Source organism: Lissotriton helveticus, chromosome 8 (genome assembly GCF_964261635.1).
Source record: "Lissotriton helveticus chromosome 8, aLisHel1.1, whole genome shotgun sequence".
Taxonomy (NCBI): domain Eukaryota; kingdom Metazoa; phylum Chordata; class Amphibia; order Caudata; family Salamandridae; genus Lissotriton; species Lissotriton helveticus.
The window spans coordinates 765,966,200-765,990,174 of NC_136069.1; the positions used below are offsets into that span (position 1 = coordinate 765,966,200).

General features: G+C 44.1%; 1 protein-coding gene across 1 annotated transcript in view; it reads right to left on the reverse strand.

The window, feature by feature from the left end:
• Positions 1–355: 355 nt before the first annotated feature.
• The window catches only part of DCT (dopachrome tautomerase), an 80,244-nt gene continuing 56,624 nt past the window's right edge, over positions 356–23,975 (reverse strand). Inside the window, exons 4-8 of the mRNA XM_078657601.1 lie at positions 19,924–20,090; positions 16,005–16,184; positions 13,255–13,390; positions 3,739–3,940; positions 356–621 (exon numbers count right to left, since the gene is read on the reverse strand). Coding sequence (XP_078513727.1) covers positions 437–621; positions 3,739–3,940; positions 13,255–13,390; positions 16,005–16,184; positions 19,924–20,090 — 870 coding nt within the window. The 3' untranslated portion in view covers positions 356–436. The remainder of the gene's footprint in view (positions 622–3,738; positions 3,941–13,254; positions 13,391–16,004; positions 16,185–19,923; positions 20,091–23,975) is intronic.

Consider the following 23,975-nt stretch of genomic DNA (forward strand, 5'->3'; position numbering starts at 1 on the left):
GATTGTGTCTTGTTGAGAAGTTTCTTCCAATAACCCTGTGAATGCCAGTGGATAACAGATTATACCTATAAATATGCTTGCACTCTTATGCAGTTCAAATCCCCTTATAATGAATGAAATCCAGCTTTTCAAAGTGTAGTTCAGCAGTTTCTTACGATTTATAATCTGCAGCCGACTCTGGACTGCAGGATACAGTTTTGTCTCAGAAGACCAGTAACATTGTAAGGAACAACTCATGAATGCGTCCCAATTAGGCAGTTAACCGAACGCGATCAATTGTAAGCATTCAATTTTGCCCAAAACAATCCATGACAGGACCTCAGAAATGTCATAAAAATAAACTCAATTTATAACCTTTGGTATGACAGACCATTTTTAATATAATGTTTAGCATGCAAACCAAGAGTTTGCAAATCCTTTAGAAAATATCAAAATATTAGGCTTCTTCGGTGTATTTTGGTGCACTAGTGAACTTAGCATTTAGCAGCGGCTCAAATCCTCGCCTCCTCTTACGGTGCATAAACAGTGCAAGCAGCAGCACCAGCACAAATAAAGCAAGGAGGAGCCCGCCAACGGTGGAACCAAGCATAATTGTCATGGCACGGACCTCATCTTCAGATGCTGGAAAAAAGAATTAAAAGAAATCAGTATTTACCCTGAGTAACAAATGAAGAGCAAGAACATCACAGCAAGTACAGTGTAGATCAACCAAAATCCGATGTTTGGGGTTAAACGAAGTAAAGTCAGGATTCACTGGACAGTAGCATAATTTTTTTTCCATTGAACAACCACATTTCTCTCTACCCGAGAAAGTATTTCAAAGGAGCTCATAGTACAATGTGTACCAGAGGGTGCAAAGAGTCCACAATTTGCTATTTGGGATCACAGGGACACAATTAGCTGGCTTCATGGTCAGGTAGTGAAAAGGTAGGGCAGGTGGTCAAAAAGGGAAGCAGCATAATCCTTGTGCAATCATTGTGCATTGCAAAAATTAAGGATATTCTAGCATGAATTTAAGAACAATTTGGAATACTTTGTCAGAATGAGGGGACTTCTGTACAGGGATATACAGTGCTGGATTAAAGAAGGTACCAGCCAGATTCAGTTTACAGCAGCCGTTTCTGAGTTGTAGCTGGGATCCAAGGCCATCTCACAGAACCTTTCTCGGACACAATTGGGGATGGTGGTTCTTACTTTTCAGTTCACTGGGCTTTAAATGGTTAAAGCTAAATGGGGGGAGGATGGGTCACAAGGGGGCGGAGGGTAGGAGGAAACTGAGCAAACATTGCACTTCAGTGGGAATTCACAATTGAGATTCAAGCTCTTTGTACTACTAGGTAGGTGTATTGTGATTCAATGATTAAGAAGTTTTATAAAGTGTTGAAATATTCAACAGCATGGCCGGTTACTGCCCAGATGTGGGTCCCATGCTCTCCATGCCACTGGAGTCAAGCTATCCTGGCTGATGAGGTGAAATTCTGAAACCGGTCCTAGGATGCTTGTTTCCAGTCCAGGGAGGACCTGGCCTGGCAATTCGGGCTGGACTGTTCCCTTGGGGCACAGGGTCAAGACTGATTTGCATATGGCTGGGTTCAAACTGGAATAGCATGGAGAGCACAAAAACGATGGATTTAGGCCCAGATCTCTGTACTGGGGTGAATGTATGACATTGTTCTGCATTCGGTCTATCATTTGTTCTGTTTGCACTGGTACTGTACTAGGCATGTCAGGTACGCCTGCATGTTGGTGTGTAACTACACTGTTGTCAACACTTCAGTATTTATTACTACACAACCAAACCCATTATATCAACCTTAAATAACGAAAGATTGAGTTAAGGCCTGTGAGCATTCAAAATTATGCTATGCATATTAAATGTATATATTTTGTGGTGGGTGGATAAAGGAGACCTTTTTTAACATTGTAACACTGGACTAGATGTCTAAATTATGATCTCTGCAATGCAACAACCTTACTGTGCTATTTTACATGAAATCAAAATCCGATTCACATGAACTGTAACTCTGCAACATCCACATCATCCGTCTGTTACTTAATGGTTCAAACCTCCGACCAAAGATTACTTACAATTCTCTCAGGTAAGTGTACAATCACTCAGGGTAAATTATCAGGGTTATACCATGCATCACAAATCTCTGCAGCAGGCATATTAACCGCATCAACTATTTTAAAATGCAGTCTATTCAGGACCGGGCTGGGAACCCAAAGCAGCCCTGGCAAATGTTGTCACACCAGCCCCATATGGTGCACAGTGAGCAGACCACTACAATGGGGTTGTGGGGGGGGGGGGGGGGGGCATGTCTCGCCCAATTAAATTTGGTTAAGAAAATGGTGCGTCCAACAACCCCTTTCTCATCATATATTCAATTGTATTAGCTTTGAAAGCATAGTAAAGGATGTTCTGTTCTTACAGTGCAACAGGGTACGACAATCTTTGTGGGGTTCTTCAATGATCCCTCACTATCACCCGCCAACAGGACCCCTCATCACTCCATAGCCCCTCTCACATACTTTCCATTGGTTTTACAGTGCCTCTCATACCAGTGTAGTGTGTTGGAGTACTTTACATCGCTTTATATACTGAAACAATGAATCATATCTATGCAAATTAGTGCACAAATAATGTTACATAAGACAAAGGGGACTACAAGGTGTAGGATTTACACGTTGTACATACAGGTAGGTATTTTTTTTTTTTTTTTTTTTTTTTAAGGAGGGCATGGTCTGGAGAGGCACAAACTCCGGATTCAGAATGTAACACAGGAGTTAAGGTTGGCTTTACTAATGCAAATTTATTTCCACTCAAACAAACCCTTTTTAGCAACATTAGTATAAAGAAATACTGGGAAAAATCATAACTTATCACCAGTACCATGCAGTTTGCATGCAGCTCTTTGATGGCAGTTCATAGGTTCTAGATTAAGATTGTAAATTATGAACAGCTCATAACAAAAGGATCTCTGTGACAAATGCAGTAACCCACTGAGCGATGCACATAAAATGTGCTCTGATGTGCATGGTACACGTTCTTTGCAACAAGCACATTAACCTCTGTGCTACCTTAGATGAGCCAAACCTGTCACTAAACAAAACTTCAATCTCTTTCCAACAGGTATATTAATTACCAGTGTCATTGTTGCCAGAAAACAGCTGGAAATACAAGAAATTCAGCAGGGCTGCTTTTTTTTTAAATGTACTTTTTAAAGCTGCTGTACTGGTACAAAACCTGCCCACAGTAACAAAAGTTGTCCGCCACCCTTCCAGACTCCCAGGAAAATGCCCATGCCCGCTACGGCCAGTCCGGCTTGGAATCTAATTGTGATGACCAAAGAAAACAGTTCATCACCACTTTTTTTCATGTTCTTTGAGGTGGAGGATTGCAAATAGAAACAAAAAAATGTAATATTGCATAGGATGACTGTCGTTTAACAGCTCGAACTCTGCACTATTACTGTCAAAACCACAGCAAGCCAATTTGTGGATTTCCGTAGTAATTTTTTTTCCCCAGCATTGGCACCAGAAAACAAACTTAAAAAAGCGATGTGTAGGCATATTTACTCTAGTGAAATAAATATTACATTGTTAGATTCGGTTAGTACTGTGTGTGTTCAAATAGCTCATTGGATGTGCTTGATTAAGCGTCTGCAAATGGAGCAGTTCCGGGTCCTTGTTTAATGGCGCCCTGCGCACCACAAATGCAGAAGCAACAGAACGTACCTGGGAGTTCTACGGCATAGGAATAGCCAAGTTGTTCTGCAGTTTGGAAAAGTTCATCGTTTGTCACCGGGGGGAAAAAGGGCACCATGTTGTACATGCGGTTGTGGCCAATTGGAGCCAATTCTTGAGGCCAAACGCCATCCGAAGGGGCAACACGCTTCATCCATTCGTCAAAAATGGCATCTGTGAAAGAGTGAAGCACCTAGAGGGAAGAGGTGCAGGATGGTATGCATTACTGTAGTCTGTGAAATGTAAAGCAAAATATTCAAATGGGAGTAAAAACAAGAAGTCACTACTCGCATAATATAAGAGATTCATTAGAAAGTTAGTCAGTAGAGGCCTGCCGTTATCGCCTTTGGGGCTCCACACTTACTGTCTTCGGCCCCCATTTTATTATGATGCCAGCAGAAACTATTAACCTTTCCTTCGTAAGTAGTAAAATAAAAAAATGCTCAGTCTCACTATCAGAGACAGGCAGCTGTCTGAGGCAGGCAGAGTACCTTCCCGATGACTGCACCATTTCAAAACCAACTGAAGTATACAAAATAATGATGGGTGGAACGCTTGATTTAAACTCCGTTACTGAAAATTACTCAGGGTTGCATCCCCGTCCATTGTTATTTTGCACACTATGCCACCTCAGTTTAGACCCAGACATGCAAATCAGTCTTGACCCTGTTCCAATGGAAACAGCCCAACCCAAACTGCCAGGCCCACCCTAAACCAGAGGACAAGTAACCCAGGACCAGTTTTGTATTTATTAATGCTCATCAGCCAGGTATAGCTTGGTTCCTGAGGCACAGGGTGCACAGGACCCACGTCTGGGCATATCTGACCCACTTAGGGCCTCACGCTAAAGTATCCAAGAAAGGGATGGTTGGAATGCTAGAATTAGTCTCAGTCACTGGTAATTATGCTGATCACCCGAGTAATTACAAGTGACTCAGATTAATTCAAGCATTCCAACCTTCACTTTTTTTTATGCCCCAAGTGGGATGGTATGCCCAGATGTGTCCCTTGCTCATGTCCCACTGAAATCAAGCTACACCAGGCCAATGAGCCCAAATAAGGGGTAAAAATGCCCTGGACTTCCTGTGTTCCAGTTAAAGGAGCACCTGGCCTGGTGGTTTGGGCTGGACTGTCCCCACTGGAGCAGGGTCAAGACTTATTTGCATATGGCTGCATCCTAAATGAAGTGGCATGGTGGGTGAAAAACAAAGGATTGGGATGAGGCCCAAGTGGTTGCCACTGGCTGAGATCAATGCAAGCATTGTGCCCATCACTTTGTTTTTAATACCCCATGTCCAGGCCATGTTAAGGTCCCCCCATACAACAACTAACGTTTTTGGGGGGAAAAGTGTATCAAACCCTAAATAAACCTCTTCACAAAAAAGATTAAAAACAAGGACTGTTGATTTTTCAAATGGAGAAAGTCTTAAGGAGTGACCAATAACCTTTTATAGTAGACCACTAAAAAGGTCTTTCTGGGCTTAGGACAAAAAACACAAAAGGACATCTAGGTCAGTGACCCGGCCACGATATCAGGTAATAGTGTTATCGCAGCATTCTGCATAGATGGATTTAGTGGAGGGGTGTCTGACAGGAGTACATTCACCAATTCAAACAGAATATCTAAATAGTCACTTACCTCCTCTCAATATCCACGCACAGAGTTGTTCGTTGCATACATTCAGGTGGAGAACCCTTCTCTGCTGCAGAGACAGACAGTACTCCTAATGCATTAGCCTGATCAGAAGACAGATGCTCAGGAGTTCTGTGTACACCACTCTTGGCTCAACACACGAGGATGACTGGTGTCTTGTCGTTTAGGATCTTCAGAATTCAGGGCAAGAGATAGTGGCAGGAAGATGTACAGTAGTCCCTTGTTCCATTCCAGCCAGAATGCATCTCCCAACATGTGTTCTTGCAAAGTATCAACTCACAAAACTGACACGGACATTTGAAAGTGGCTATTGGACCTGGCTTTCTGTGCAGGGTCACCCCAAACCTTTTACCCTCCTGTTTTGCTAAGTTCTGGGGTCTTTAGGACTGAGCACTTTTGCACTGCTAACCAGTGCTAAAGTGCTCTCTCCTTTAGAACACAGTGATATAGGCTTACATCAAATTGGCACAAATAATACCCCTTTATTATGAACTTAAAGTAAATTATATGTATCCAGGAAATGTAAATTAATTGCTAATAGTGAGCCTGCATCACTTATAGTGCCACCCACTTTAGCAGTCCCTTTTAAACATGTCTGAGGCCTGTCATTACAGCCTGTGTGTGCAGCGTTAAACTGCCATTTCAGCCTTTAAAGTAAACCTTTTTGCCAAGCCTAAGCCTCCCTTTTAATACAATAAAAGTCACCCTTACGGTAGGCTCTCAGCAGCTCACAGTGCAGGGTGCATTGCATTTATAAAGTTGGACTTGTACTTTTACGTTTTACATGTCCTGGCAGTGAAAAACTCACAAATTTGATTTACACTTTTGTGAGGACTATCTATCCCATAGGATAAAATGTAGTTACCTTAGTGCATTTAATAAGCGATAGTTGTATTTGGTAGCAAGTACAAATTTCAAGTTTGGAGTCTGAGGAATTGTATTTTAGAATTCTCTTTAATGGTGAAGTTGGATTGACACTTAAAAAAGTTGGCATTTTCTTGTCCAACCCATTTGGTGCCTGCAGCCTACTTTTTGGGTCACATGACAAGATGTAGTTTGAAGTTGGCCTATGTGTAGTCTTTCCAGACAGCCACACAATGCACGGCCTGGATGTTGGCAGGATGGGCCATCCTGACTTGAAGGGCAGAGCCATCACCAATCACACTTCCACTGAAAAAGACACTGCTCAGCTCACACACCCAATGGACTTCACACTAGCCGAATGCATGCCTCCAGATGGAATGGGACCAAGGCAGTAAATTCCAGACACTTCTGTAAGGGGACACTCCAGCAAAACTGACTCTTATCGCTACAGAGACCTCCAGCACCAATCAGCAACACGAGATCTGCACTTTACGCTACAGCATCACACGAGATCTGCACTTTACGCTACAGCATCAACAGCCCGCAATGACCACCAACACGAATCTCTAGCAATGAATAATCAAAACTTTAGACACAAACTTCTTGCTACAGTGACAACCATCTGTGATGCCAGGCTTGCTCTTGTCACTACAACAAAAACATTTCACCATGCTCTACCTGCTTTCCGTGGCACTCTTCCCCCCCCCCCCAAATATCAAACTTAACTCTTCCGCTTGGCTTTAGAAGGCAACTTATTCAGTGGGACTACCTGGTCCTTTTTTCTGGACTGCGCTTCACTGCGGTCAGCCTAACCCACTGACTGTCACCCGGTCTGGCATGACCAGATAGGAGTGAGTGGTGTGTTGTACGTTTAGGAGCTATACTTAGCTGAAACTTTTCAAACTACATTTCTCAGGTTTTAATGATTTAATTTGTCATTTTGGTGTCAAATAATGTATTCAATTTTACTTTTTTTCCCTCAATTCGTGAGGGATTTTTCTTCGGTTGTGTTTTCACTTTATTACTGGTAAAGATGGCATAAATACTTTACACATTGCTTCTATGTGAAGCGTAAATGCATTTGTGCCAAGCTGCGAGAGAGTTAAGCACAGGTTAACTTTTGTGGTTCACCTTGACAAGTATTGTGGCTGTTGCTTGAGTAGGGTTAAACGCCCCCTCCCCCACCAACTGCCTCATTTTCTCACAGCAGAGAAGAAAAAAAATCTAAGATACACAATAGAGACCATTCCCAGGATAAGACCAAGTCATAAAGGGTGAGTTGCCCACTGGTTGTTGGGCATCTCACAAAAAGTGATAGACTGGCATCACACTCCACCCGGAGTCATGCTTCATCATCTGCCAGTCCTCGCCCTCCAAAAACCGCGTTTGATGGGGGATGGGCATGCACCTGAAGACAGGGATGCACTTCTAAGTGAGTGGGGGCCCAGAGTGAGAAGTGATTTAAAAAGCCATCACAGTGCACCCATACATCCTTTATTCAACGGGAGACTGTGTGGATTGAAAACAAGTCATGCGGTGAATAAGGACACTATTATCCCATCACCGCTGTGAGGTTTTTTAAATCTAGCCAAGGCTCTCACTACTAGTCAGACTCCTTGTACTTCATTGGGGTTTAGGCACCACTCATGGTGTGCCAGACAACATCTACTCAGTTTGTCCACAATTGTATTCAGAAAATCTTCCAGGTGGTTGGTGACCTAGAAGGTACCTTGGTTATCCAGCTTCGAATAGAAAAAAAAGCCTCCTGGCAGAGTAGCCCATACCACCCTGCTTGTTGCTGTACTGCAAGTTCAATGGCCGCGTCTGGTGGCTCAGTGGACTAGTGCATCCACTGCAGGAGCCTGGGTTCGACCTCATGGTCACAGGTTTAAATCCCGGCGGGTCCACTCAGCCTTTCATCCATCTGAGGTCGATAAAATGAGTACCATTGAGTTGGATAACAAACATCTGTATTTCCGTGCCAAAATACCCCGTTTGGGGTGAACGTGCGCTTTACAAATACACGTTTTGTTAATTTCCTGGGTTCAGCGTAGAAAGGATCTGAGAATGGGAGCATCCCACGGCAGAAAGGCATCGGGGTTGGAGATCCTAGATGAGCCTCAACCACCCAACCTTTTTTACGACGAGAAAATAGAAGGAATAACACCTGCCTTCTCAAAGTTCAGCAGTCTCTCTGATGCGCCCTATAGCGCAACCGGTGTACCTCCTGCAGCAGGATGGACAGATTTTTTTTTTTTTAAAACTTGCTCTGGTGTGTTAGGTACATTGTGTGGGGAGGAGAGAAAGGGTAGGATGTAGCCATTTTGTACAATAAGTAGGAAACCTCTGAATGTAATGAATCACCAATCCAGGGGAAAGTGCTGGATCATGCCCCCTCTGTTGGTTAGACATGCATCCCGGAGGGAAAACTAAACCCGGATGGTCGGCCGTTGTGGTAGGGAATGAGAGGAGTTGGAGGACTGGTGTCCCCATGGCCTACACACAGTCAGCCACTTAAGAGTCTGGAGGGCCTCGAAAAGAACTGGGCTGTCTGCTGAATCACTGGATGGGAAGGTTGCATCTGCCTATATGCCGGCCCCCTCTGAATTTGTGGAACTGGAAATGAAATTGCTCTGCAGGAGCCTACAGTCCCAAGCAATGCAATGTGGCTTTGCTTTCTTTAACGGTACAAAAGGGGGTGGTGATGGACGGAGCATCTGAACCAATCAAACACTCACACCCAGTCAAAAGATCTGGGTTTAATCCATCACCGTTCTTTAGCCCACTCTGCCACCCCAGTTCAGACATGGCTATATGCAAATCAGTCTGACCCTGTGCCTCATGGGAACAGTCCAGCCCGAACGTCCAAGCCATGTCTGAACTGGGGTAGCAGAGTGGGCTAAAGAACGGTGATGGATCAAACCCAGATCTTTTGACTGGGTGTGAGTGTTTGATTGGTTCAGATGCTCCGCCCATCACCACCCCCTTTTGTACCGCTTTGGCCCCCATAAGTCTGGCAGGGTATGCTCAGACGTGAGTCCCTTGCTCACTTTGCCACTGGATTCAAGCAAGCCAGGCTGAAGACAGCTGGAATGCCAGAAACCGGTCCTCGGAAGCTTGTTTCCGGTCCAGGGAAGGCATGGCTTGGCAGTTCGGGCTGGACGGTTACCATGAGGCACAGGGTCAGGCTGATTTGCATACAGCCATGTCTGAACTGGGGTGGCGTGAGTGGGCTAAAGAACGGTGATGGATCAAACCCAGATCTTTTGACTGGGTGTGAGTGTTTGATTGGTTCAGATGCTCCGTCCATCACCACCCCCTTTTGTACCATTACTTTCTTTAAAGCACTCCATTGCAGAGTCTGCTTTTTCTCCGAAGAGTAGAGTGCCATTAAAGGGCATATTCAGTAGTAACTCTTTGACATTACTGGGAAATGCAGCTGATCTTACCCAGGTATGTTTGTAATACTAACACAGACTGCCCTTCCAATGCAGACAGTGGTATCTAAGGATGAGAGGATGACATACTTTGCAGCATTATGCCAGTCCTGGATCGTGAAAGACAAAGAGGCCCTCCAGAGCCACCAGTAAGAGCTTACTGGTCATGTCCCAAAGGACATGTGTATAGCAGCCCAACAGACAGCAGAGACTGCATTTATGGATCCTCAGTGCCAGGCTAGCAAAAAAAAAAAAAAAAAAAAATACATTTGGCAAAAGGTATCAATCCTTTTAGTTTCTATATTCAGAGATTGGTTGGAAATTAATTGGGATTCAACATGAAGGCCGAGGCCTGTATAATAAGACGCTCTGGAGTAGGATGCTTGGTGAGAAAATCCCGGCTCCAGGTATCAGCATATGCCACCTGTCCACCTGCAGGAAAATAGGTGAGTAAGAACACATGGCTTCATCACGGTAGCCAGCATGGTATCAGGGAGGGCATCATTAAATATGAGCAAGGGCTCCTGTGTTGCGGGCCCAAGCTGCCGAATTTCTGCCATCACATTCATTTTAGTCTGAAAGGAGAGCATCTACAATTCCAGTACTTCAAATGCCCTGCAAACCACCACTGCAAATGAGGAGTTTTCTTTTTACAAAAAAGGTATAATGCACTTCAGTATAACGAGTGTGCTGCAAGCAACACCTCTCTCCATATTCGTCATTATCACTAATCTGGAGGTGTACCCTGCTCTGGAACAACATCACAGTCAACATTCCTCCCCCCCCAAACAGAAGGAGCTACTGGAGATAGTTTTAAAGCGTTAGAGGCACTAGGTTAAACTTAGGGTGCATTACCACTGGTTGCTCTTAGTTAATTTCATAGCTTGACATCAGTTGGTTTCGATCAGATATCGATTTGGGGTCCAGGAAGGGTATCAGCACCGGATCAAACACCGGTGGTGTTGGTACCAGCATGGCTCTTGGGCCAGAGTCAAAGCCTGTACTAGACTTGGTACGGAGTCCTAATGGGACAGAAGGTGCCAGGGAAGGTCCAGGGAAGGACCAGACAAGATCTTAGAGATTCCATAAGGCACACCAGAACGTGCAGAAAGCACACTGAAGATTTGTAGCCTGGTTTCTTTGAGGGACTGGATATGCTTCAGGGTACATTGTGACCAACTAAAGAATCTGCTCTGCAGCCAGTGACCGAATGAACGAGAAATCTTAACACTCTCGCACCACCACTTTGGAGTAAGTTTGGCAGATAGGAGGTGACGAAGATTGGAAGAGTGCAGCAGTCATGGGGCCAGCCTGTGATCAGGCTCATGACTTGAGGTAGGACCTGCATGAAGACCGCAACTTCTTGTGTTCGCAGACATACAACTTTGCCTCCTAGTCTCGAATCACCTTCGGATGCATAAGTGTGCATTAACACTCAACACAGTTGTATCTGGAGCTCATAACCTAAAGGCACCATTCCTACAAGGCTGACAGATACCTGCTTCCAGCAGTGTCCTGGCTTGAAACCAAGCGTTTTCGGTGGGAACATCTTTCCATAACGCACTGTATAACACTCCTTGAGCATAAGGTCAAGGCTTCGGCGGTTAGTATCATAAGACTAGGCTGCTAGTCAAAATATGGCACCTAACTTTGTTAATCTGTAATGAAGCAGGCTGTACAAAGACACACAAATTGTGCAACATAGCTGTAATTTAGCAAGGCAGACATTCCTGTTGACAAATTAATTTTAAGCATTGGGGTCAATAAAGGGCTTTAAAGTAAGGTGGAATCAGTATTTTTCAAATGGGGACTGGCTTCCCTAGGAGTTTAACATTCAGGTCCTAAATTCGAAAGAATGGGGCTTTCTTCTACCGACATAAGAGCTATGCAGTCTAATCCCCAAGATCCAATCACTTATGTTTATGCAAGAGTGTGTACATGTGTGGGCTTAATCATTTAGTGACAAGAGGAAGTGTTTTCATAGGATGGAGTGGCAAGGCTGAGAAACTGTTAAATATTGGTGTAGACATCTGTTGGTAGGCAGTGAAGGGTAGCCAACATACACTTCAGAATAGTTGGGCATGGCATTTATTCCTTTTGAAATATTCATTTCTTTAACTAAGCCACAGTGATGACCATTGTGAACACCATTTTAAGATTAAAATCGTTATAGCACAATAACGCTTTGCTAAAGATGCCCCTGGCTGAAGAGATAATCAGATTGCCTCACCCTAAAGGTGGTGCGTCGAGTGCAGAGTTCAGGTTCAAGAGGTCTTATGTTTGAGGAAGAAAGGTACAAACATAATTATGTGCGAGTACTACACTGAAATTCAGCTTCAAATGGGTCTCAACCAGTGTTTAAAAAAAAAAAAAACACAAATCAAACTATAGCCAACAGGTGGCACGGTAGAAAGGGCCAGAAGTATGACCCATTTTTACAGTTTGCGAAAGGTAAACTAAATTTTGCCATGTACAGAAGGAAAAAGGCGACTCAGTAACTTGCTAGTGAACCACATTTTGCTTTTGCGATTCGGTATTAGGAAGGGCAGTGTTTAGGGCATCCTCTTTCCTAATACCGAATAGCACTGGCATGCTTCAATGGTTTGCAACCGGGAATGCGGTCGCAAAACATTGGCAGTTACCACCAACTTCAAATTGGTGGTAACCCGTTCGCAAACGGGAAGGGGTCCACGCGGGACCCCTTCTTTATTGTGAATATGGGCGCCAACATTTTTAAGAGCAGGCAGAGGTCCCCCAGACCACTGCCTACTCTTAAAATAGAAAAGGAAGTTTGTCATTTAAAAAAAAAATGCATCCTGTTTTCTTTTAAGTATAACGGTATGTATTACAAAAACAAATAATGCTTTGTAAAAAAAGCAATCAGACATTGCGGTTCAACACTCCGTCCATCATCCCCTTTGGTTTTACGTTGTTTGCCCTAAGTTGTCAGGGTATGCCCAGACATGGGTCCCTTGCTCACTTTGCCACTGGATTCAAGCTAGCCTGGATGAGGACGGCTGTTTAGCTAAAAACCGGTCCCAGGATGCTGGTTTACGGTCGGGGGAAGATATGGCTTGGCAGTTCGGGATGGACTGTTCCCATGAGGCACAGGGTCAGACTGATTTGCATATGACCATGTCTGAACTGGGGTGGCAGAGTGAGCTAAAGGATGATGGATTAAACCCAGATCAGTTCACTGGGGGTGAGTGCTTACAATGTTCAACACTCCGTCCATCATCCCCTTTGGTCTGCTGACCTCAGCAGGTCACCATCCCTGTGATTGTAGCCATTCACAATGGGTCGCAAATTGCGACCTGCCTCATGAATATTGATGAGGCAGGTCCATTTGCGACCCACTGCGAAAAGCTAACAGTATCAAACACACTGTTGTACATCGCAGTTTGTGATTACCTAATAGAGATTCGCTAAAATTCGCTTTTAGGAAATTGCAAACATGCAATTTCGTACATCTGGCCCAAAGTCCTTTCTGAGCAGGAATGCCAAAATATGCCACGGAACATAAAAAGCCTCAATTGCAATTTTTCAACATACCACAAAGATGGGATCATTGGCTGCAGAATGAGACAAAGCATTTGTTCCGTTTAGAAAGGAGTGAACCAGGTTGTGAAGGCTCATCGCGGGTGAGTCTAATGTTCCATCTGGTTTATCAAATCCTTCAAGGGCATTTCTGAAAAAAAGACAAACTATTTCATGAGTTACAATATATGGAAAGCTCTTGTAAAAACATTGCATGCAGCTCAGAGAGCAATAATGGGAAATAAGAGGCACAAACGGGCTCAGTTTCCTAAAAGTCTTCATCCTGGCTACAGAGAATACATGAGGGAAAGTTTGCAATGCTCACATGGTGTGTCGATAATGTGCACATGTTTATATCAATATTGGATACATAGTGGGTAACCATATAAAATGGTTCTATATGGCTACTTTTCAGGCAAACTATATATCGAGCCCTCCTTCACCGATACGGTGTAATATTGGGAGTTTACAGTTGGTCTCGGGTTTATTTTCTCCTTTTGTGATACATATAGATGCCCCTCGCTTCAATGAGGAGGAATTATGCTGGGCATAAGACTGGAGACATTAACATGACTGTTGTGTACAGTGGCGCATGACAATTTAGAGCCTAAATGACCGGGCTGTTTAATCGCTCGAGTGGTCCTTTCAGCATTTAAAATTGTGTGCTAAACTGTCGCATTTTTCTGTACAACACATACACAAAGGTGGGAAACCAGAATTCCCCAGTACTTGGGTGATTGGGAGACTATAGAAGAAAAGCAGTTCCTTCATTGGCACTCCCCCAAAAATATATATATATTCTGGGAACAATGTTCAAGATGATCGCCAACATAACCTAAGCAGTGAGTTTTAGGGGAGGAATTAATGTTTCTGCAGAAGGAAAATTTAATGTAGGCATCACAAACACATTTCAGATGAGTAAAGACAATGACCACAACATGATCTAGGATAACTACAATATGTCTCTTTAGAACAGTTTTCTAAACATTTTTTTGGTTGGTTTTATTTTCTTAAAAACATTGATATATTTTAGTATTTTATAGTGTAATTTTTTTATTTTTCAATCCTAAAGATTCGTTACATAAATTGATCATTTATATGGCGCTACATGTGTTGCTGGAGAAGCACCTTCAGGGAGCTCCTTCGCAGACACGACTCAGAAGCCGGAATAAAAAGAGGTCACAGGGAAATGGAAAAAGGCAGAACTGGAATCCGATATAGTGGGAGGGGAAATCCTGCTAAAGTGTGGATCCTGCGTGAAATTGCACAATGCCGACCTTTCACCTCTAGTTGAGCAGGCCTTGGTTCTATAAAAACATATGAAGTGAGTATGGAGTCTCAGGCTGGATCCAACCACGTGCTGTACCTATGTGAATGTTTGTGCTACAGCCAAGCGAATGGCTTTGTAGATCTGGAAATTAACTGCCCTGTGTATCCTGGCGAGAAGAGGTAACACTGGGTAAATACGAGCATGTCTCTCTCGCTCTCCGAATAACATTCATACAGGGTTGTGTGCGACGATTAGAGTTTCGGCACTTCGGTATGTGATCCTTACAACGAGTACCACTCCTTAAAGCACTGATGCCATGTGTGATACTGTCCGCACAAAGGAGGGCTGCTCCGGGCCTGCATAGAATGAAGGGCCCTATCGGATCTGTGCATTATATTCAGTTTCAGTCCTCTGCCTGCATGCGTTTCTCCTCCCAATTTTTTCTTGGGAGGACACAAGCTGTACCCAACATTTGTCCATTAAGCTGGTGCGCTTCGCTGTCTACATAAGTCATGCCCAAACTTTACGCCTCACCACTTTCAAAGGTCACCAGCCGCCACTATGTGGCATCATCCAGAAGGGGCATGGACAGCACAGGGTGAATATCTGGAGAATGTGGGAGTGATATTTGGAAGAATAGGAAATGGCATGTAGCCATCTGTTACTTTAACCGATAATATTCAGTGGGAGCTATAGGGCTCTACTTGTTACAAGGATCAATATTCCATTCTAAAAGGACAGACCTACATATAAGTGTTAGTGGGGAGGCTGGGAACTCTTACTATGGACCTTTGGAGCAACTTTAAGGCTCAGTAGCTGTAGGCCAGAGGAAGCAACTCTCACCTGGTCTTGACCCTATCTAGGACCTACGAGTCCCCCACTATTGTAGTATTCCCATTATAAGAGAAGCGTTAATATCAGCAGCAATTTAAATTGATATACTTTTGGAATGCTTGTTACAAGTTACTTACCCCGGCAGCAATGTAACTCAAAACTAAAAGTACAGTAAAAATTATATTTGTGGTACCCAAGTACCTTTTACCCTCGCTGATCCTCCTTCCTCATTCTAAACTAAACCTCTAGTTGAGTGGCAGCCCCCCCAGCCTCAAAATTTAACATAAAATATTCAAACAGGTCTAGCATTTTTTTATTTTTCAAGTTCTAGGGGCTGGGCTGAGTCTTGGTGGCGGGGCCATTGCAGGGGCAATCACGAGAGGGAGTGGTAGGCACTGCTATCAGTGAGCATGTCAGACTGGCTCGGCCGTCTTAGGACGGCCAAACAGACATGCCAGCAGCATGAGAGCAGTGTCAGGATTAGCCGCAAGGAAGTCAGGGAGCCTATGCCGCAGTGAGGGCTCAGAGCAGAAGAGCGGCAACGGTTTTCTCACTTTTTTGGGGCTTTCTTCATCGTCCATCAATCCACCCCGCCCGCACACCAGCCACTACTGATAAATAAATAAATGAAAAAATGGCTTTAAAAAGGCAGCACACATACCTAAAGCTGAAAGTTGAATTCCGGAAAAAAGGAGGATTATCGAATTCTTTAATTGATAAGCACTTCTGTACATCTTCCATTGTTGGTAGTGTTCCATTAGCGCCTCCAATTGGGTTTCTCCGGAGCTGGCCTTCGTTTGTCCCATTACACAGAGTGACCAAACGATTGTAGTCATCCAGGCTAAATTATTGAAGAAAAAAAAAAAAAAAAGGAGTAAATGTAAATGGAGTACCATGTGAGCACGAGGTGCTATAAGAACCTTTCAGTCATGTCATATGAACAAAAATAAATCCTCAATCAACTGTCCCAAGAGAGGACTAGCGGGGTGATGGGGGTGGGCGAGAGGAGCTAAAGATGGTATTATGCTGGACTACAGCAATTCGTCAAAATAAGATTCTGAAACAATTGAACATGTTTTCATTGCAAAGGTAGCCAAGCATCAATGAATGTGAAAAGAAACCGGTAAGAACTAGGCCTGTGCAGCATTTACAAAAGTACACAATTTCGTCTCATGAGCTTTCGCGTAATTTTTGCACAAGGAGGCAGTTTTTGCCAAAAATGTCTCACTGAGGTACATTCTGTGGTCTAACCAGCCTCTTGCCAGCATCTCACTTCACCTTGTGTTAAGTATGCCATCGTTTGAAAGTATGCATGCACGATACCAGCAAACCACATATTGTACTAAAAGTGCAATTTTAAAAAATTGCCCCTAAATCTGGCGGCAAAACCTTACTCATAGTTGTACAAAATTGTGCAAGTAAGATTTTATTGTACAGTTAATTAAAACCTTTACAAGAGTGCGTCTCATGGCGTATGCTTAGGACAACAGTTTAAAAGAAGAATGTGAACCACCATTAAAATAAACCTTAGGGCTCCCGAGGGAGTTAAGTAAGACTTTAACCGGGCAAAAGTGAAAGACAGATGATTTTCAGAGACAAAAGTGAGGAGCAGAGCAGGAGAAGCTATCCTTATTAGTCGGATACTTAGCAGCAGCGTAGATGAAAGAGCAAAGTGTCAAAGAGTGCAAGAGAAAGCTCAAAGTGCAGAAACGACACTTAGCATGTGCAGAGATTGTTATAATTGGCCTAAGCCAATTATAACAAGCATTCATTTTTACACAGCACGACAGATATGGAAAGTGCTGTGTGCGAGGCAGCAACCCGTTAACCCAAGGTTGCTTCGGATGTTGGCTCTGAGCGTTCCTCAAATGATCATTTTAATGGCAGGAGCAGATATGGACAGAGCAGATGCATAGGCAGCACAAGTTGTCCCAAGGATGTTTGATGTTCAGCAGCGGCTGTGCAATGATGTTCCACATAGCAAAGGGCAAAGTGCACTGGAACAATGGATTACCCCTCGGATGCTTCAAATGTTCCACAGCAGCTGTGTGATGAGGAGAACAGTTTTAAGGACTAAGGGGCATATTACCAAGGGCCTTATCGCCGCTTTAGCGGGAATTGTTCCCGCTAAAGCGGCGATAATTTTATCGCCCTATTACCTAGCTGTCGCTAACACCAGTTAGCGACAGCTAGTAGGAGATAGCGGTCATCTTGGGGCCCACTTTGCATGTCAGCGATATTTATCGCTAATGACATGCAAAGTGGGCGTGCCAAGATGTTAGCGACTGGAAACAGTCGCTAACATCGCTATCTCCTATTACCTACTTTTGGAAATAATTGCGCTGAGCGCGATTATCTCCAAAAGCTAACGCCTGCCCAGAGCAGTTCTTAGCCATGTTATTCAATGGTAGGTGGATAACATGGCTAAGAGCATTAGCTCGGTAATGCATGAATATCGCGGACTTTACAGAGATATTCATGCATTTTGGCCGATTTTTATCGCTTTGGAGACAAACCTTGATAATGGCAAGGTTTCTAAGCGATAAAAATAGGCGAAGCACGGCAATAAAATTATTGCCTCTAACCAAGCTTAGCGAGAAGTATCGCTTAATCTTGGTAATATGCCCCAGAGTTCTGCAACAAAGGTGGTGCTTGTGGAGCCCAGTTTAGCTACAGCAATCTGCAAGAATGTAACTGGTTTTGACATTTAGAGGGGTATTCTCTGGGTTCAAGCTGGTGATAACAGCCGGACAGCTGGTTCGGAATTTCAAGCGAACAAAGTCTCTGAAGTAGAGCTTTTCTTAGCTGTATCAAAGAAGGGCAGATGCATGATATGTGAGTGATTGTTTCCTTGTTAAAGGCACAGAGACGGCACATTGCTCCTGGAGTTAAAGTGTCTCGCCATGCCGGGAGGTGAGCCCTCAAGTTACACTCCCCCAGTCTAAGTGCCACTAGTCTGGCTATTAGCCATTGCGGATGGATGCAGGTGATGCATTTGTGCGGTTTCCAGGGGGTATAGGAATGGATTACTGCCCAGGCGTGCCAGCGCTTGCTGAGTGCGGCCATATATTCTAGCCTTGACAGCTTTTTGTGGTTGCTGCAGTGAGCTTTTTGAAAGCCAGCTGTGGGAGATTTTCCCCCACACTCCTGCGTGAAAACGTGTTTAATTTGTCTTGGAGATTGCAATTGTACGAGGATCCTGTGCTCGTTTGGTCTTGCCAGACTAAGCCATTCACAGCATCCGACGGGGCAAGTCAAAGCCTATTTTTTTTTTTCATGTATTTCCTCTGGCCCAGAGCTTCTTTATTATGTTAAACTTGAGCCTTATTTGTTTCGGTGATGCTCTTTGGCAGACGAAGAGCAGCTTTATAGGTTCGAGTGATGGATTTATCCAGCAGAGTGGCCTTCATACTAATTTCACTCACTTAAGACAGTGTACGAATGAGCTTTGCTTCTATCACCTTACGTAAGGGGGTCTAGGCTCGTTCTCCAGAGTCCTGGGCAAGAGTTGTAAGGGCGAGCATGAGGCTGGTGCCTTCGTTTTTCATGGAGAGCAAATGAGATTTGAATGTGGCTTGACTATCCAGACAGATGCCCAGATACTCTGCGCTATGCTGAAGCCATTCCACGTTGAAGTGGCAGCTAACACAACCTGCAGTCTTGGTTCCGAAGGTGACCATCATGGCTTTTGTAGGGTTTCTTTCAAGGCGGTCCCAGAGAGTGTAGGGTGGAGGGGATGCTGAAAGCCATTTTGCTTTGGTGTAGCAGACCCAGGTCATCTGGGAAAGGCAGGTAGGTCATACGTTGATCTCCCAGTTTGGAAGAGTGGCAGTTGACTTTGTACATCGCTGACCTGTAGAAGGCCCAAGACAGACTAAAAGGCACGTTAGCAGAATGCAACCCTGTTTCAGCCGAGTTTGTGGGTATCTTTCTGGAAGTGCGCGCGGCATCCCCCAGTTTAACCCGCACCCAGGTGTCGGAGTACAGCTCCTCAATTGGTCTCATTAAGTTTACTGGGAGATCCCAGTCCCAGTGTTTGCACCACAGGAAAGTTCTGGGGAAAAAAAAAGAACTTCAAAGTGTTAGATAGAATGCAAAAGAACTCCTCTTCTGGCAGCACATGCAAGTAATTTATGGAGAAAACAAAGAGCGAAAAGTCAAAGCAAGAAAATGGAGTTACATTTTAGATTAAGAAATCAAACTATTTTAGGAAATACATTACTGAATGGTAAATTTGTCCTAGTTTCATCACTGTAGACTTGAAAATGTTTCATATTTATTTATTCGTGGTCATGGATGCATTTCGGTAGTACATGGGGCACAGATATGAGTAGAGAAAAAAGAAGCTAGAAGGTGGTATTAGCTCACTTAGGCCCGTACAATGCGACTCTACCCATCATACAATATCTCCAAGTTTGACATGTTCCAGGACATTTTTCAAGGTCATTATCAAAATGGACCATAAAACAGACATGACTCAATATAAGGGTCCATCAGGTTATCGGGTTCCTGCTTGGATGAAACAAAGGACATGAAATAAAATAGTAAAGGTTACTGAAAATGCAGATTCCTAAAGTTACCTGTTACACACTATGTTCCAGCGTGAAAATCTAGAATTCTCATTAATTCGGCTTGTGTCATCTAGTCTTGATGCTCCAAAAAGTTCATCTGTACATATGTCGCATTCATTTTTGCCAGTGGCAAAATTCCAATATGGTAAGGCAAACGACTCATCTCCAAGCATTCTCTGCATGAAGAAATAGCAATACTTTCTTAGGAAACAATATTAATGCCATATGTTTATTTTACAAAAAACACAATTGTAATGTGAAAAGGAAAACCAAGACATGGGTAGAACACACAAGTTAAATATAATTCCAAACTAAGTACTTACAAGAAAAGAAATGTTCCAAAAGTAGAATACACAACCTACAAAAAGTGCAGATGAGAGTTGTTGATCTTGTGGTGTATGATCAAGTGTGATGAGAAACTGATCAAGTCTGAACACAAAAGACAGCCCCAACCACACAAAGCATGAACTAGGAACACAAAACCATTAAGAAATTTCACTGTAAAAAATCCCATGTGTACTTTTTCTAGTATCTTCGAGGTTGGATTTATTTTAACAGGCATAGGACTACGCTTAATAAATAAATGCATCTCTTACCTACCTGGGGTGAAGTCCAGCCTAGAGGTGGCCGAGCCACTAAAAGCTCAAACCAGGCTCGAACCTGAAGCCTAGCTCGGGCCCGGCTCAGCACCAGGTCCTGTTGCAACCAAGCTTTCATGAGGCTTCTGCCTTCCTTCTACCCAGGATGTGGCGACTGCCGGAGCCACCGACAGTGGACCTCGGGACCCACGTTCTAGTCTGGGCTGCGGCTCAACACCCTGGGACCTATAAAAAATGCATGCGACTTTGCGTAATGTGACTAGTACTCATATAAAGTGCTCCAGTGCTTTCGGGTCGAGTTTGCGCTGTATTTTAAAACAGCCGAACAATGCACTACGAGGGAATCGAAACCTTTAACATAAGGAAATTCAAATAATACCCATTTACTGGCTGATTTGTACAGAGAAACTATAAAACCTGGATAAATCACAGCGTTCCCACTTAAATTATGTGATTTTAGGTAAATATTTTAGTTCACCAGAACACTTTTCTTCATTATCGTGTGTGAAAGCACTTTCGATAATGTGATTGCAGACTACTAGTTGTACAAAACTAAGTTTTAATAAGTACTTCTCATGGCAGTGCTATAATGGGTCTTAATGTCGAAGCTTACATATATTAAATAAATATTTTTTTCCAAATTTAAAGAGACTTTAGTATATTTTACGTCGTTTGTTTTACAAAACACATTTTCAGGGCTCGGCTCATGCAGGGGCTCGAAGATCTGCGCCAGGCCCTAGACTCGGCTCTCCCTGTTAATTTGTTGGCTCACAAACTTCTAGTGCCACCTTTCCGCCTGACAGAGTATTATCTTCGGCCCCAAGTCCAGTGCTTAATTTGTAAAAAACATAAGTGACCGGGCTCTGGTCAGGAGGTTTACTGCAGCTTGCACCACACAATGCCTTTGCCACCACCGCCAATGACAGTAACACCACAACTAGTAACAATTACACTCTTCCAAATGAGCCAATTCAGACTCTTTCAGGGCCCCCACAACTTGAAGAATGGCTTGGGCAGCAGGTAACAGTCATTTTTGATGTCTATTGAATTTATTATTAACTGTTATTGTGGTCCTCTCTAAATTCGCCAGACAGCACCACCTAGTGTCAGCCTCTCACAGGCACCAGTGTCAACAATTAAGTGCCAGTGCTGAGCATCCAAAACCACCGGTTCAAATTAAGCAATGCCCAAGTCCCCACCCACCTCACTAAGTTGCATTTCAGGTATTTATTCAGAAGCTTCCTTGCACCTGCTGCTCCTCTCTTGCAACATACGCCCTGTGCTTTCGGATTTAATTCCCTACCAGCTCTAGCCATAGTGTACATTCACAAGAACACTGCTGACAAGGAAACTGGTAGGCAGTGGGGTCAGTAAGTATAGGCCACTTAGCCTAGTGGAATAGTGACTTTGAGGGCAATGCTGGGAGACCCCGTGTACCTTGGTGCGGTTGACCATTAGAAGTCAGCAGAACGCTGAGTGGACAGGTTCTGTTTGCAGGAACATTGGGGTGGCGCCTGTTCTGGGAAGCGCCTTTAACTTTTTTCAATTCCTGTGGGACACTTGGGGTCAAATCTAGTGGCAGGACGCCAAACGATGGCACGTATTAGAACTCTAGCCATAGGCGCCACAGCTTGGTAGGATGGCACACCCCTGTGTGTGTGGGGGGGGGGGGGAACAAGAGCTGCTGTAGCCTTAAAGTTTCAAGTCCAAATGAGATAGTCCTCTTCAAGCGATCTTGAAAGAGTTGGATGACTGCGACAAATATTGGAGAGGCTGTGTCTTGGAGTATGGTGCTTACTCGGTGCCGGGTAGGACCACCTGGAGCCTGGTGGTGCTTCCTAAACAGTGGGGCGGAACTCCTCATGCCCTCCAAGAAGCACTTCTGTGGTAGCCTCCTCGCCTACCTACAAGATGCACCACATTGTAAGAACTCAAATCTGCCATACACAAGCTGGATGACCGAGGAGCGAGAGATTATAAGTGAAGAGATTCTGGACACCAACTTGAAACCCTTTGTGGTGGGAATGTTCTCATCCCTGCCGGGTGACAATCACCCTGCAATAAGAAGATAGGATACAGTTCCAGGAGACCGTCCCAAAACCAGAGACCAAGAGATGTGCTTATTAAATTTTACAGGACCTTCCTGTGAGTGTTTAAAAGGCCCAGCAGGGGATTTAGCCTCTACACTACGTGAATATGGCATCCCCACTAGCTCTTTTCTTATTCTAATTAAAATATTAACATGGAAGTTACTTAACTAAGTCATCGGTAAGGTCTGAAGGGGGCTGGAGTGAGAAGACCCACAGGTTCCCCACTAGTGGAGTAGCTGTATCCGAACATATCAAGTCTAGTCTGGGAATGGCTGAACTCACCAGAAGGAGGGCGTCCTTGCCCCTGGTCCAGTGACATCGAGGGCAGGTGTCACTCTCGCACACTGACATTTTGGGTGGGAGGTGGGTAGTTTCCATCCCCTGTGGGGGTAGCAAATCTCCTGAGACACAATCTCCCTCCAGTAATCTTGCACACTAAATCTGACAGGTACTGGAATTATCTAATTGTTTAGGTGCTGGAGGGATGACCAGTCACCTCAGTCATGGTATATGCACGCAGTGAGGGACCCATTCAGATTAGGTTTCTTGGAGGAACTGACTGGAGTGGCCAGGGGGAGATTATTCTTGCCGTGGACTTCAATATGGTATGGGACTCACAGGAACAGACACGGGGGGAGGGAGGGGGCGGAACGCATGCGAAGTCTAAGTGGTTGGAGAAGACTCTGGAGGAGCTAGGCTTTAGCTCATACCAGGTGACGTGACAAATTTACATTTTACTCCCATGTCATTCGTACATGTTCCTGTATAGATTACATTCTACAAGGGATTGAGCATTCCCTTGTGGGACTGAACAGATCTGCCCTGATTAAGTTGGATCTTCAAACACAGAGACGACCAAGGAGGAGGCAGCTACACCTCTCCTTGACCAGAGGGATCAGGTAATAAACAATGCAATAGGAAAACAAACTGATGAATGCTTAAAACTTAATGAAGTCCTAGAGGATTTGGTTGCTGGGGTATGGAATGCCTTCAAGGCAATCATCAGGGTTTGTATCACAGAGTCAGCAATTGAGCGTTCTAGACTTCAGGCTGAGGTTCAGTCTGAATCTGGAAAAAGAATAGCTGCAGCACCCTTCTTGCCGCACCATTAAGACTAGTGGCAAGTCACATATGTACTTTACTACAAGGTGGAGCTCTCGCTGCTTCGCCTTAGAAAACATTCATGCATTTGGCGAGATAAAGAAGGCACCCAGTTCTCTTAGGCCTTGAGGGGCAATTGAAAAAGTACATCAGGAAGTGGTAGAACACGTGAGAAAAGCAGATGAATGTTGTGGCTTTTATGAAAACCTGTGCCTTGGAACTTCGCTCTCCTCCAGGCCTTGGAAGACCTTCCTAAATAAGCTTCAACTCA